This window comes from Propithecus coquereli, unplaced genomic scaffold (assembly GCF_000956105.1).
Source record: "Propithecus coquereli isolate 6110/MARCELLA unplaced genomic scaffold, Pcoq_1.0 Scaffold75, whole genome shotgun sequence".
Classification (NCBI taxonomy): domain Eukaryota; kingdom Metazoa; phylum Chordata; class Mammalia; order Primates; family Indriidae; genus Propithecus; species Propithecus coquereli.
The window spans coordinates 1,374,470-1,388,203 of NW_012153618.1; the positions used below are offsets into that span (position 1 = coordinate 1,374,470).

Below are 13,734 nucleotides of genomic sequence, written 5' to 3' on the forward strand. Positions count from 1 at the left end.
GTGAGAACCAAGGTGGACTCCTGGGGAGGGGAGGGTTATGATGCCTGGGGCCTGAAGGTTCCATGGCTAATGCCCTGGAACAGCTGCTGCCAAGGGGAGGAATCCAGGACCATACCTAGCCAAGCAGATGGCAGCTCCTTATTTATTTTGTGTAAAGTTTGTATATATGGAGCTATCTGTCTCTGTCTGTCTGCACCCCTAAGAGAGATTGGGAAAGTTGTGTCCTTGGTCCTCAGCCAGAGTTCATTCCATCCTGCTCCTTTGGGGTGGGTACCATCTTGCCTCCTTTACAAAAGAAATGGAATGGAACTGTCACTGGCCTCCGTAGAAATTGTTCAGGTTCCCAGCGCCCCCCATGTGAACTACCTACCTCCATCCTGTGCTTCTCCACTCGGGACTGCTCACTGCCACACCACGTGCTCCCAACATGCTGCTTCTCTTCCCTCTACCCACTAAACAGGCAAGCTCCTTCATTTTTGCTTTCTCCTCTTTGGAAGAGTTGGCAGACTTCAGGGTAGAGATTCACTCCCTTTTGTATTATGAAGGGCAATGGAGCATTTGATCCTGGGTTTAGCTGCGGTGTGTCCAAGCTGTCTAACTAGGTAGAGGTGCTGTCAGTGACTTGGGCAGGGTGTGGGGGTCTCACTCATGTCACCTGTGAGCTCAGTAATAAATTGTTTTCTATGCAGAAGACACAGAAGCTTAGTCTATCTCTGCCACCCTTTGAATTCCAGATGCAAGGGCCTAGGGAAAAAGACCCGTTTCCAGTGTTCTGTTTTTAACGGTATTAACTGTGGTCTCTCCTCCCCATTGCACCATTTTTGAAGCTTGGGATAGCAAAAGCTCTTCTGTTACGGAACAAGATCAGCTGAGGGAGGCCACTGCAAAGCGGATGGGACAGAGATGAATCTGCGATGGTTGTACAAGAGTGTGTACTGTGGGGGAGGCTGCAGAAATCACAGGTAGGGATTGGCATTCTATTCTGTGAGCAAATTAGGGAACCGTATTAGTGGACAGAGTAAACACAGGGAGCCGGGCTCCACAGATGCATCTGCACAGACATTGGGTAAACGGGATTATTACAGAAACCAGTTGAAGTTGGTATCCTGGTAACTGGGCTTCCTGAGAAAAAACATGACCTGTATTGATTTGGGAGAGGAGCTAGATAGAGAACAGAACCATCAAGAAGAAAAATAGGTAGGCTATGAACATGGCAAAGAAACTTAGGAAATTAAGGTATTAGGGTCAGGGAAAGAAGAGAAGTTCAGCTCGGTCAAATACCTGGCCTGCCTCCTCACCCTCCTTAGAGGACAAATTTCTGGCTATTCCTGATTCCTGGAATGGCAGATTCATCAATGTCTCCTTCACTCTAACAGTGTTGAACACCTCTCACCATGAGACTGAGACCACCTTTCCTTGGCGGTTCACTTCTCCCAGCTAGTTTTGGCAGCCAGACAGTAGGCAGCCAGGAGCTGGGACTGGCCATTAACGGTACCACAGTCCTGCAGCTGGGACAGCACAGATCCAAGCACTTCTGTTCCATGGCTAAATTTCAGGAGGGCTTAGGAATTAGACTGAAAATACGTAGTCCCTTTCTCAGCCTGGTCTACATCAAAGCTAAGTTTACTCTGATACCTTTAGACTCAGGCCACACAGGGAACCTACTACAGGGTAAGATTCTTTTTAGGAGATAAGCCAGGCAGAGGTGGAAGATCACAGAAGCTATTGTCCCTTTGGTGGGGCTGGAGCAGAGGCTCTGTGGCTCCATGACCCGGTGGTGGAGGGTGAGTGAGCACCTGGGCAGGAAGGCTGGAGAGCAGCAGCCCAAATCAAGGCCTGATCCACCATTTTTTCTTGCACTACCCATGAAGCCTCCTAAACAGTACCAAGCAGTATCTAGCCTTCCCAACCAGCTTGTTTTCCGTAGGGACCCTGGGGGTGATTATTGCTAGTATCCTGAGCCCAGGAACCCATGGCCCTGTGTCTATTCTGCCCTAATCTATATGTAAGGTCTTATCAGCCTTGCAAAAGGGGCTCTGGACCAAGAAAATAAAATCTGGTTTCCTCTCTGAATAGTGTTACTTGGTTATTTCCCTACATGTAGGCAGGTGCCCATGCACGGAGCACGAGCCCACCACACCTAACATGTACTTGAGGTGTTTGAGAAAACAAGGGCCACCAGCAATGTGGCTCCAGGAATGAGGTAGCAACAGACTCCTCAGAGAGCAGGACCCTAATGTAGTAATGATGTCTCATCCTTTAAGAGCTAAAAGAGAGAGGGGTTTCCCCCAGGTCTTCTTTCTAGAATAACCAAGGGATAGTCAGAAGGAAAAGCAGGGGCTCTAGAACCTACCCCTAGCTTGGCTTGGCGACATGTCGATAGGAGTTAAGGTGGCTGTTCTGGTGTCAGTGACCTACCTCCTACCCTTTCCTCACAAGCAAAGCCTGGGCACGAGTCCTTCTCCACTGTCACACGGCCATCCTGAGAGAAGTGCTGCCACTCATCCATCTGGTGGCCTCCTTGACGTTCTTCTCCCGTTTATTGACTCAAGTATCTCTCTGTACATCTGGCTGTGGGGCGGGTCCCCAGACTCAGAGGAAAGGGGACAATGCTTATGCCCTCACTAGCCAGCATAGGGTGGGCATGAGGTTACCAGGGACAATGTTGGTGACAATAAAGAGACTAGCTGGAAACTTCCTGCAGGTGGAAAGTGAGAGGGGAAGGAGGCACCAGGGGGAAGCCAGGAGCGCTGTCTCCTCGTGCCAGGACTTGCTGTGTGCCTCTGCCCGGGGAGGCTAGAGGGAATCGACACAAGTAGGAGGCCCAGGCTAAGAGGGAAGAAAGTCTTAGAACACAGGCAGCAAAAAATGACAAGAAAGGGACAAGGAAGTAGAGATGTGGGGTATTCTTGGAAGGGCAGCAATATAACAGGACAAGGCCACACACACAGTCTGGTTTATTGGCTCATCATACACACCAATTATGTACACAAACATAAATATTCCAATGTACAAAGTTTACATAGGACTCACAGATCACCCCGTCTCTCCCATCCAGCACCCCCAACCTGTACCCCGTCCCAACTTTAGGATGAAGGCTTGCGGGTGCTGGCGGCAGGAGGAAGGGATCTGGAGGAGGGAGAGGTCCTGCTCCCCTCTCCTCACAGGCACCTCCAAAGGGTCCTGTCCCTTTTCAATGGCACCTTCAGGCAGAGGGCTAAATACCTCACTCCCTCTCTCTGCTGCAGTTCAAATCCCAAAACTCTCCTTGGATCCCTTTGACTTTCCTCTCTAATTGCCTCTCCTTCTTCCTCTGCATGTTGCTGCTTCTCTGTCTCTGTGTCTGTTTCTTCCTGTGCCTGCAGAGAGGAGGATCCCCTGGCCATGGGTCCTTCTGGCCCCTCTGTCCTTTTCCTGGGCCTTATAGGAGGCTGGGACTGCGGTGCAGCTCGGCAGAGGGATTGGTGCCGTTGGCAGGCTCTCTGTTGGGGGTAGGCGCTAAGCCACAGCCCTCGCCGGGGCAGCCGTGCTGGATCAAGATGTCTGCACACTCCTGGCTGCCGGCCCGGCGGGCATAGGCCAGCGGGGTCAGGCCCCGGGCATCCCGGCTCCTCACGTCCACCCCATACTGCAGGAGAAAGCACATTTTCACCATTGGCGTGACATGGGAGGAAAGATACCAGTTTTGGGGGAGGAAACAGAGAGGTAGCTTTCAAAGGGCTAGAGTAAGGGCGAGATCAGGGTAGGTCCGAGGTGCCTCGACTTACCCAGATGAGCAGCTGTGTGAAGACAACGTTGGCCATGGCACTGGAGAGATGCAGAGCCGTCCGCCCGTCCCCGTCCCCATAGGTCTCGTTCACCTCCTCCTTGGACCCATGTGCCAGAAGCATCACCAGCAGCCGCAGGTCATCCTCCACCACCGCCCGGAGCAGCTGCTGCCCCAGCGGCACATCAGAGCTCGGCAGCGGGGCCAGGAAGAGCTTCTGCTCGTACTTGGCCCGTATCCAGCGCTCCTTCTCCTCTCTGCAGCCACAGGTCCATCCAGGCGTGAGCGAGGCAGGACAGCAAGCCAACAGGTGGGGCAGGGGGTGGTCAGGACAGGAAACGGGGGATGAGGAAGAAACAGAGAACGTAAGACGGAGCAGAGAGAAAACAAGCTTAAGAAACCCCAGGGCATACGGATAACGTAAGGCAGGCAAGAGACGCTGAAAGGAAGGGACACTGAAGGGAGGACCCTTGGGGCAGCAGCGATGTGGGGGCTGAGAGGGCAGGATGACTCCAGGCAGGCCCGGGTGGCAGCTTATCTGGCCGTCTGAACTCTCTCCGACTGGCAGTGCTGGAACAAAGCGGGTGGGGGCCCGCGCTGGGGGCCAGGCACTACCCTATCTACCGCCCATTCTCCGCATCTCAGTGTGCGGCCAGGGCGCTCCGCACCACACCGTGATAGGGGCCCTGCGCATGCGCCTCCTGCTGGCCCCCTGACCTGCTGATAACGGCTCAGAAAGGGCCCGTTGTTGTGAGGCGCCTGAGTGACAGGCACCAGAGGGGGAGGGGTACCCCCAAGGGGCCAACTGCCAAGCAGAGCAACCGCTAGTTTTAACCCTTCTCACACTGTCACAGCCACGGCAGTCTTCCCCATGCTGGGAGCCCCGGATGTCCCCTCCCTTCCTGGCCAGCTTCAGGGCCCCATCCACTCACCTGCATGCTTCAGGCCCTGGCTTTGCGTAGCCGTCCAGGGCCCCCTCCCAGACGCTGTTCGCCAGGGCATTGCCCATCGCGGTCATAACAGCCAGCAGCTCAGGTGGCCAGTCGTCAAGGTCCAGGGAGCGGACCCGGGACAGGTGGGCCCCCAGGTGTCGGTGGATCCCTGAGCACTCAATGCACATCAGGGCGCCCAGGTTCAGGCTGGCCCAGTCCGGGTCTAGGCGAGGAGAGGAAAGCAGTACAGCGGCGGCAACCAGAGAAGTGGGACAACTAGGAGAGTCCTCCTCCCTGCATCCTCCCCGCCTCTTGGTGCCTGCAAAGCTTTCTCTGGGCTCCCCACCTCCCAGCCTCAGCACTCACTGGGCGCGTCGCAGTCAATGCAGAAGCTGTTGCCACGAACGGTGCGGACGGCCTGCACAGCCAGGGCCGCGTTCTGGTTCCCCAGTCGAGTCTGCCACGTGGCGGGAGAGACAAGGGTCAGTCACGAGGCCTCTTGCAGTCCCATCCCAGCCAGGTGCTCCACGTGCACCCCACCTCCCCGTGCCAACCTTGTCCTTGGCGCTGCGGCAGCCCTGCAGGCTGGCGAGGATCTGGGCCTGCACGCTCTGCACCCACAGCTCCCGCTCCTCCGCCGTCGAGGCCTCGAAGTGCCAGGTCTGCCCGGTGAGGGACACCACCACAAACTCAAACGACTCCTCTGCCTCTGCGGAGGGGAGGTCACGCCTTCAAGGCTCCTGGCCGACACGCACGCCCAGCGCCACAACTCCACTCCCTGCCTGGCTTCCCTGGCAGTCGTCCTGCCCCGGATCTGCCCACCCTGCCTCACAGGCCACGCTCTCAAGGGAGACGCAGAGTAAACTTGTAAGACTAGTGTGAGCCCTCAAACCTCACTCCTAACCACCTGTGGAGCCTGGGGTAAAAAGATGGGGGACACAGGTCTTGACATCCCTGGCACTGGCAGGAATGGGTCTGAAGCCAGAGAGAGGTGCTTCCTGGGGAGAGAAGAGCCGAGCGTCTGGAGAAGGATGCGACGGGTGCTAGGAGGCAAACGCTGGGAGGGGGCGGGGAGGCGGGTGTGGGCACCATCCGTATATGTCAGCTGCAGCCGCCTCATTTTGCAGCTCATTAAACCCAATATTCCTGACGGCGTCAGCGTGGGGCTCCTGGGAGCTGGGCCCCTCCCCCACCACCCTGGCATAGACAGGCAGGAAGGGCAAGTGCATGGGGGAGAGGAGGAGAGGTTTTCTCCAGGAGTATGCGAGCAGTCGGGGACCGCGGGCATCTGCAGTAACAAGCACTGGGGGCTGGACTGCTACCCTGAGCAGTGTGGTGAAGCCCCTCCCAGCTCTGCTGCCCCAGGCCCCTGGAAGACAGCCACAGCCACACGAGTCTCATTCCAATGGTCACTGCCCCATGGTGAACACTCCTCATGAGCAGTGTGACTGTGTCACCAAGGCTGGAGAGACAGCACAGGTACCTGTGGGGGGGCTCCAGGGTGAGCCACACCTTTGGCCAAGGCCAGCCCTGCTTGTAAGTCCTCACTGCATCTTGGCCCTGGGCAGCCTCACCTCAATGACACCAGCATCCCCTGGAAGTCTTCCTCTGCTGGCTCCTGCTCTCAGGGCCCCCTGACAGGACCACCCTCTCACATAGACAGGACTGGCGCCTCTGCCTGCCCCAGGCACCACTGCTGCGCCCACCTCACTTATAACTACAGCCTCTGAGCCACACGATCTCCATGATCGCGGGGGGACTCAGTCCCCTGGACCACAGTGGACACCCTGTTCCGTAAACGCTAAGCAGCACCGTGTCACAGGCTGGCTGGAAAAGCTGATTTCCGCTCACCTGACCCATGCCCCTAACCCTGACAATTAGAGCAGAATGAGAAATTCTGAGTCTACAGAAATTAAACTTATTTGGGAGCAAAGAGACTCCAATCACTGAGAAGAGGGAGATTTTGAACATACTTTGGGGAAAATGAGAGGAGCAGCGCTATAATTAGTAAAAGATTATGAGAAAGGTCGTACGGCAGGATGTTTAAGGAGCTGAATTCCTTAGCCTAAGGAAGACTAAGGGGAGACTTAGCCAGTCTGTACACACGTATTAAGCACCTACTAGGTATCCAGCGCTCATTAAACTCGGATGACACAAGAGACACAGAAAACATAGGTCCTGCCCCACACGTCTTGGCAGAGCTATTGCAGTACTAGCCTGCTGTCTTTTACCTTCTTTAAGAATAAAAGCAGCTCACATTTCAACAGAAAGGGTTTCAGCAGAAAAAAAGAACTTTCGTAAGATTCTGGGTCTAGATCATCAAAAGAAGTTAGGGAACTACCTTTATTAGAAATTACTACTAGAAAGTGCCTAATCCGTCTAATACAGAGAAAAGGGTGTTACCTTTAGAGTACTGTCCCCAAGTCCCACTGCCCACCTCCTGTGCCCATTCCCCTCTGGGGCCCCCTAACCTTCAGCAGCACTGCTGGGGCCGTCTGGTCGGGGGGTCCCGCTGCTCTTTTTCCGCCGGTGCTTCTTCCGGTTGGAGTGGGGAGATGGGGGAGGCTCCAGCTTGGGGCTGGAACTGAGCACCTCAGCTGGGCCACTGGCTGGTGAGGGGAGAGTGGGAGAAGTGTGGGAAGAGGGGAGGCGGAGGAGCGGGGGAGGCCCAGAGCACAGGGAGGAGAGGACCGGTCCTGACAACTGTAGCTGGGCCACACCTGGGCCAGCCAGACGGACACCCTCCCTCCAGGCGAGGGGTCTGCCCAGGCTTCCCAGTCCCAAAGCTCCCCAGCCATGGAGGAAAACGTGGAGAGTGAGCAGGAAACTTCGAGCAGGAGGAAGGCGAAGGGAGGAGACTGCCTCTGCAGCCTGGAGGGTGGAAGGCAGCCCGGGGAACTCACAGGGAGCTGAAGCCCCAGCAGCTCCGCACCAAATTTATCCTCAATCACACTCCCCGCTCCTCACAATTAATAGCAGAATTAGAAACAATCAGGGAGCTGCCTAATTACTGTCAATTAGAGCGCGCTAATCAAGCTCTGTCTCCCACACCCCGCCCGGCGCTCACCACTAAATGTCAAACTTCATTAGAGGCAGACACGCTCCCTCCCTCCCTGCCTTCCCCCTTCCAGACTCAGCAGAGGGGCTCACTAAGGCCAGCACAGGCCCTGGACCAGTGACCCCAGGCAAGGGCCCCCGGCTCCCTTCTCATGCCCTCCATCCTCACTTCCCCCAGGTGGGCGTGGGCTTGGGCCAGGCTGGGGGCAGAGACGCCCTGTGCTGGGATCACCCAGCTCCTCAGGGCTGCTCCAGAGCCCAGAGGCGGCCGGGTGGGTGGGAGCGTGGCTACTGAAGGGGTGGGGGGTGGGGGAGGTCTCTGGGAGGCATCTCAGGGAGAAGGAGAATGTGGTGAATGTGCCTCGGCTGGGGCAGCAGTGGGACCACGGGATACCCCCCCCCCGGCCTACCAGGGGGCAGTGGGGCGCCCTGGGTCTCCTCCCTGTCTTTACACCTTCACCGTAAGGAGACTGTCCCTTCCCTTCCTGGCCCTCGAACTGCTGACAGGGTCTGTGGCCAAAAGGTCGGCACTGGGGTGAAAGCAAGGTTGAAAGAAGAAAAGGGGGGAGAGAGAGGTAGGTGGGGAGGAGAGGGAGGAGGGAGAGGGAAGAGAGAAAGGAGAAAGAAGAGAGGAGAAGGGGGAAGCCCAGGGGTGGACTGGAGAGAGGAGCTTGAGTGTCCGACCCACCTAGTCCAAGGGAGCCAGCACAGGTGGGAAAACGACCTTTCGGGACAACTCCAGGGGACCCCCTGGCTCCATGGCAGTGGCTGGGGCAGAGGGGCTACCGCACAGCTCAGAGCCCCCAGCGTCCAACCGCCCCACTCAGCCGCTTCCCCGTCCCCCTGCCGAGAGGCTGATGAGCTGACTGCGCAGGGGGCTGATGGGGATGCAGGAGCCGCCACCAGCGCCGCCTGGGGACAGAGGGGAGGAGGAGCTGCAGAGGATGGGCCTCTAGCACTGGCCCTGGCAGGGCCCGAGGACTCTGGAGAAAGCAAAGGGGGAAGTGGCCACACGTGGTGGCTGGAGAAGGGTCAGGGCCCCTACTCTGTTTCCAAGAAAAGACTGGTGACAGGCCCCACAGCCAGGTGTCTGTGACAAGCCCTGGAGGGCTCAGCTGGGCACCGTCCCACTGCAGCCTCCCCGGCTGAGAAGGCTGCACAGCTCCCCTCCTCTGTCCCTTAACTGGGTCCCCGAAGAGGGGGGACAGGCAGCGCCACCACTCACCAGGGTGCTGCGTGCCCGAGGGCAGGACAGCGGCCTCAGTCCACTGGTCTGCGCTGGACACGGAGCAGGAGCGCTGAGGCAGCCCCTCCGTGCGCGGGCCAGCCCAGGCCGCGCTGCTGAGTGGGCGCTCGGAGTGCAGGGACGCGCTGCTGGCCAGGTGGGGGGCACCTGAGGGGGGAAGGGTCAGACTGGACGGGAGGCCAGGCTAAGGGTGCACAGAGACACTGTCCTGCAAACAGGGTGATGGCCGAGCCGAGAAATTCCAGCAGGTTTTGCTGACCAAAAATGAGATCTTGGGTTCACCAGGTGGCGGCCAGGGTTACTGTAGAGCCAGAGGCCTGTGCCCAGCAGCCTGTCCACAGACCTTCACGCCCCCTCTCTCCATGCACATAAAGGTCCACAACTCTGTCCCCTCCCTGTGACCCCAGAGCTGGAATGGGTGGGGGAGTAGGACACAGGGAGGCATTTCTATGCCAAGGCCTCCCAACTTGTGGAACAGCTGGGTGGTGCTGGCCCCCCTCACTGCAGTGCTCCCTGGCCAAGGCCGAGAGCTGGGCCTGCTCCGTCCCGGCCCCTGCCCCTCCTGGCTCAGGCCCCTGCACCCCGCGTTTTAGTCCGCATATGCCATTTGCTTTGCCTCAGCTTTGCTGCCATTCTGACGAGAAATAAGTGTATCAAATTCAAGTAATTATGTCTAATTAGTATTAGTAATTATCCTGTGGGGCTGGAGAAAATTAATCTTTCGTTTCCCATCAGGGAAGAATGGCAGAGCCAAGGGGAACCCAAGGCGCCAGGAGCGCCCAGGCTGGGCAGGCACGCGGCAGCGGAGGGAGGAGGACAGCGCCTGCAGGCTTTCCCGGCCTCGCTCCGGGGCTGAGGCCCTTCTGGAGAGACCCAGGAACAGCATAGGCCTCAAGGCCTGTGACACTTAGAGAGCCTGGGCTGGGACACTGAGAACCAGAAGCTTCCTTCCCCGTCTTCAGTCCACCCAAGACTGAGGGCGATGACTGAGGCCAGAAGGAAATGGCCCCGGGCGTCTAAGAACAGGTGGGCGCGCGGAGTAGCTTCGCACTTTACCCCGAGGACCTAGCCAGGTGCAGGGGGTCAGCAGGAAAGCAGAGAAGGGCCTGGCGCTGGCCAAAGCTGGAGGAAGCAGCAGAGGCGAAGCCAGGGAAAGGGCACACACGAGGCCTCACGCCACCCCTGCGGTGCAGGGGACTGAGTTTCTGGAAGCCTATGGATAAGAAGCCTGAGCTGAAGCAGCTAGAAGGTAAAGGAACAGGCCAGACATAGCAAACACTCTGGGGACAGTACGATGCTCAAAGGCAGAGAGCAAGTTTTGTGTTTCTCTTGTATTTGCCCTAACACCCAAAGCAGGACCAGACACACAGTAAGTGCTTAGTAACATACGTGTGGCACCAAGATGACAGGCCAGTCTCCGTTTCCAGTCCCCTAAGGTAACACGCGATGCTGCCTCCTCCGAGTCCCACCACCTCTCCCTCTGCTCTAACAGGTCCCCCTCCTCCCCCACTCAGGAAGCCCTGTCGGGGGAGACTTGGTCCCTAATTTCTCAGACACCTGGCCCCTCCCCACTCCTCCTGCTTGCATTCTCCCCCAGGTTCCAAATCACAGGCCCCTCACCCCCAGCCCCAGCCAAAGACATCACTGGCCCAACTTCCTCCCTGAGCCCCCAACCCAAAACCCTGAGGGAGGGAAAGTGCTTTCCCTTTTCTTTGTTAATTCTCCCCTCATTACGCCTGCAATCCCACAATCAGTGTGCACTGTAATTGTCGAATTTGATGCTAATGATTAATGAATTAAACATGGAGCCATCAATTAGTCCTCGGAGGATAATTCTGCATAAAGCAGCGGATAATGTAATTACAGTAACAAAGATAATGAGATGTTAACATCGCCCGGTGAGCGAGAGACATGTGTGAGTGTGCGTGCGGGTCGGCGTCGGCGCGCGGCAGCGGGGCCGAGGCTCGGGTAGGCGCCGTGTGCTCCTGTGTGCGGTGCTGTAATTATGGGAGCGAGTGTGCTGCGGCTGCCCAGGGGAAGGACGTCAGGGACAGGAATGGGGCAGGACGGTGTCTGTTCCCCTCCCTCTTTGAGGCAATAGCCCAGCTCTCCTCTTGTTCCCTGCCTTCACAGAAAGGCTCTCTGCCACGGACTCGTACCTCTCCCCACCTCAGTGTGACAGGAGAAACCCCGCGCTGCCCGGACGGGGCCCGCCAGTCTCTGCATGAAGCTCTGGAAGGGCCTGGGGACCCCGGCCGGAGGGCTCCCAGCAGCTCTGACCGCTCTCTGGGCTGAGCGCTGAGAACTGCACGTGACCTACCATTTCTGCCATGGAGCCGGGCCCTGCTCCCACCCGTGCACCCCACAGCAGGCCCGGGGCCCCCTGCTGGCACACCGCTGTGACAGGTTGCTGGCTGGCTGTGTCCTCCTTGGCTTCCTTCCTTCCTTCCATCCACTAGATCTCTCCCTCTGCACACTTCACCGCTTCCTCGCCCTGAGCTCAGGGTGGCTTAGACTAGGAAAGAATGTAACTCTTCAAGCCAGACACACTTAGGCTGGACCCTCGCTCTCGCACTTACTGGGGGATTAACACAGACAAGTTATTCAGCCTCTCCCAGCCTTTGTTTCCTCATTAAAATGGGGACTGTGATCTTGACTTCCCGGAGCTGCCGTGGGGCTGGGCCTGGGGCAGAGACACCACCACACCTGGCACGTCTCAGGCGGTGGTGTCGGGTCCCTCCCGGCCTCTACCCACGCCTCCAGCCTGGTCAGTGGTGGCCTCATCAGCATGAGCCCAACACACACCTCGCCGCAGACAAGGACCGTGCCAGAGAGCTAGCGTCTCGCCCTTCCCAGAGCAGATCCCATCAGCATCTTCAGAGGGGCAATTCTTTACTGTCTGGGCCTGTCCCATCTATTCCAGTGTTCCCAGCCCCCTGTCCACTAAGTATTGTAGCGCCCTCCTGTCACTGTGACAAGCAGAAACGCTGGCATCCCCACTGCCCTCTAGGGAGGGCGCACCCAGCTGAAGCCCCACGCTGCCGGAGCTGACTTTCAGGGCATGGTAGGGTCTTGAGCAGCTGTTTCTGTGCCCAGGGAAATGCTGTTCCATGACCTAGGACAGCATTAGAGACACTGATGTCCTGGAGGGAGTGCACAGGAGCCCAGGGGTTCTAGGTGCCCAGGTGTGAAAGGACAGCCCCAGGGCCCGGGGCAGGAGAAGCCCGGGAAAGAGGAACGAGCCTGCCTAGGGAGTCCCTGGGACAGGGCCTTTTGCCCGAGCCCACGCTATCTCGCAGAAAGGGAAACACACGGCCAGAGAAAGGCTGCTCTGCCCCATTCCCTGCCTCCTGGTCCCTAGCTTCATTCCGAACACTGGACACACGACAGCGTCCCCTGCCCCCAGCTCCTCGCTAAATTCAGTCCTCTCTGAGCAGATATCCCACCTCTCACTGCAGACCTGGGAATGTTTACCTGGCTGACCCCTAGCTCTGTCCCCTTCTGCCTCCCTCCCTGCGGCAAGCTTGGCTGCCATGCTGGCCCTGTGCGCCAAGAGGCCCCACCCACCCGCTGCCTGCCTTGGATCTAGACGCAGAGATAGGCCTAGGACCACCGACACAGGCTACCCGGCCCCGCCTGATGTCCAAATCAGCTGCTGGTCTAGACATTTTCCACTACCTCAACTAACTCCGCTAGGGCTGCATTCTGGCACATGCACAGGGCTGAGATGACCCCCCAAAGCATGATACTGGCTTGTCAGCACGTGTGGAGCCCTGTGGCCAGGCTGAGAAGCAGCAGAGCCCAGAACACCCGCCTGCCTGCCCCGCCGTAGCCACTCCCCACACCCCACCTCGGCAGCCACCTCACCTGTGCCCCCACCCAGCTGTGTGTTACTCCGCTCCACAGCCAGCCCGTTGGCGCGGGGGCTGGTGCCTGGCGCTGTGGCAGGCGTGGCTCGGGGCAGGCGCTTCCCTGGCACTTTCACCGTTGTCCGCAGCAGATCGATCTCCTTGCCGTGGATGTTCTGCATGTAATCCTAAAGGCCATGTGGGGAAGAAGAGTCATTAGGACAGGCCACTCTTCAGTGGCCCCCTGTCTCTGGCATTGACCCTCTCAACTTCTGGGTCTCTCCCTGCTGTGCTACCTGGGTTCAGGGAGGAGAGGGAAATCACATATCTTAAAAAGCAGGACTCTACAGCCTAAGGAACATTTCCAAGCCCAGATTATGCCTCGCTCTCCCCGGCGCCCCAGGACAGCTCATGGGGACTTAGCCAGGAGGGAGACAGGGCCAGGGGGTATCTAAGCATCTGGAGCCAGGCACCGCAGCTCAGGCCCTTAGAAAAGACAGCTTAGGAGGCGGCAGCGCGAGGCGGCCGAGTGCTGGACTGAGCTGGATGTAAGGAGAGCCCCTGTGGCTGAGGGGAGGAGCTGACACAGTCTAGAACATGGGTGACACCAAGTCCTTCAGCCTGTTCCAGAATCCCCCACTCCCACCTGGGCATTAAAAACCTCTTAAAGCCTAGAAGAGTCCAGCCCTTAGAACAGCGCCCGATAATAAATACTCGTTGAACAGTTTAAAATGAAGCCTTTGGTTCTTTTTGCTGGACTTTGGAATACAGCAACAGGTGCATGGTTTAAGATACCACAGGTTCTCTGGCAGTAACCCTTGTCATCACCGTTATCATCCGCCCAGCTGTGTGCCAGGCATCTACTGCACTGTAGCAGTGTATTTT

At 57.7% G+C, this 13,734-nt stretch overlaps 1 protein-coding gene across 2 annotated transcripts in view; it reads right to left on the bottom strand.

The window, feature by feature from the left end:
* Nucleotides 1–2,939: 2,939 nt before the first annotated feature.
* The window catches only part of AGAP3 (ArfGAP with GTPase domain, ankyrin repeat and PH domain 3), a 56,376-nt gene continuing 45,581 nt past the window's right edge, over nucleotides 2,940–13,734 (bottom strand). Inside the window, exons 11-18 of one of the 2 annotated variants that reach the window (XM_012662099.1) lie at nucleotides 12,869–13,037; nucleotides 8,981–9,148; nucleotides 7,170–7,307; nucleotides 5,253–5,407; nucleotides 5,065–5,155; nucleotides 4,699–4,921; nucleotides 3,768–4,023; nucleotides 2,940–3,628 (exon numbers count right to left, since the gene is read on the bottom strand). In XM_012662099.1, the coding sequence (XP_012517553.1) occupies nucleotides 3,422–3,628; nucleotides 3,768–4,023; nucleotides 4,699–4,921; nucleotides 5,065–5,155; nucleotides 5,253–5,407; nucleotides 7,170–7,307; nucleotides 8,981–9,148; nucleotides 12,869–13,037 (1,407 nt within the window). In that variant the 3' untranslated portion in view covers nucleotides 2,940–3,421. The remainder of the gene's footprint in view (nucleotides 3,629–3,767; nucleotides 4,024–4,698; nucleotides 4,922–5,064; nucleotides 5,156–5,252; nucleotides 5,408–7,169; nucleotides 7,308–8,980; nucleotides 9,149–12,868; nucleotides 13,038–13,734) is intronic. The other variant, XM_012662100.1, reaches the window with a different exon arrangement.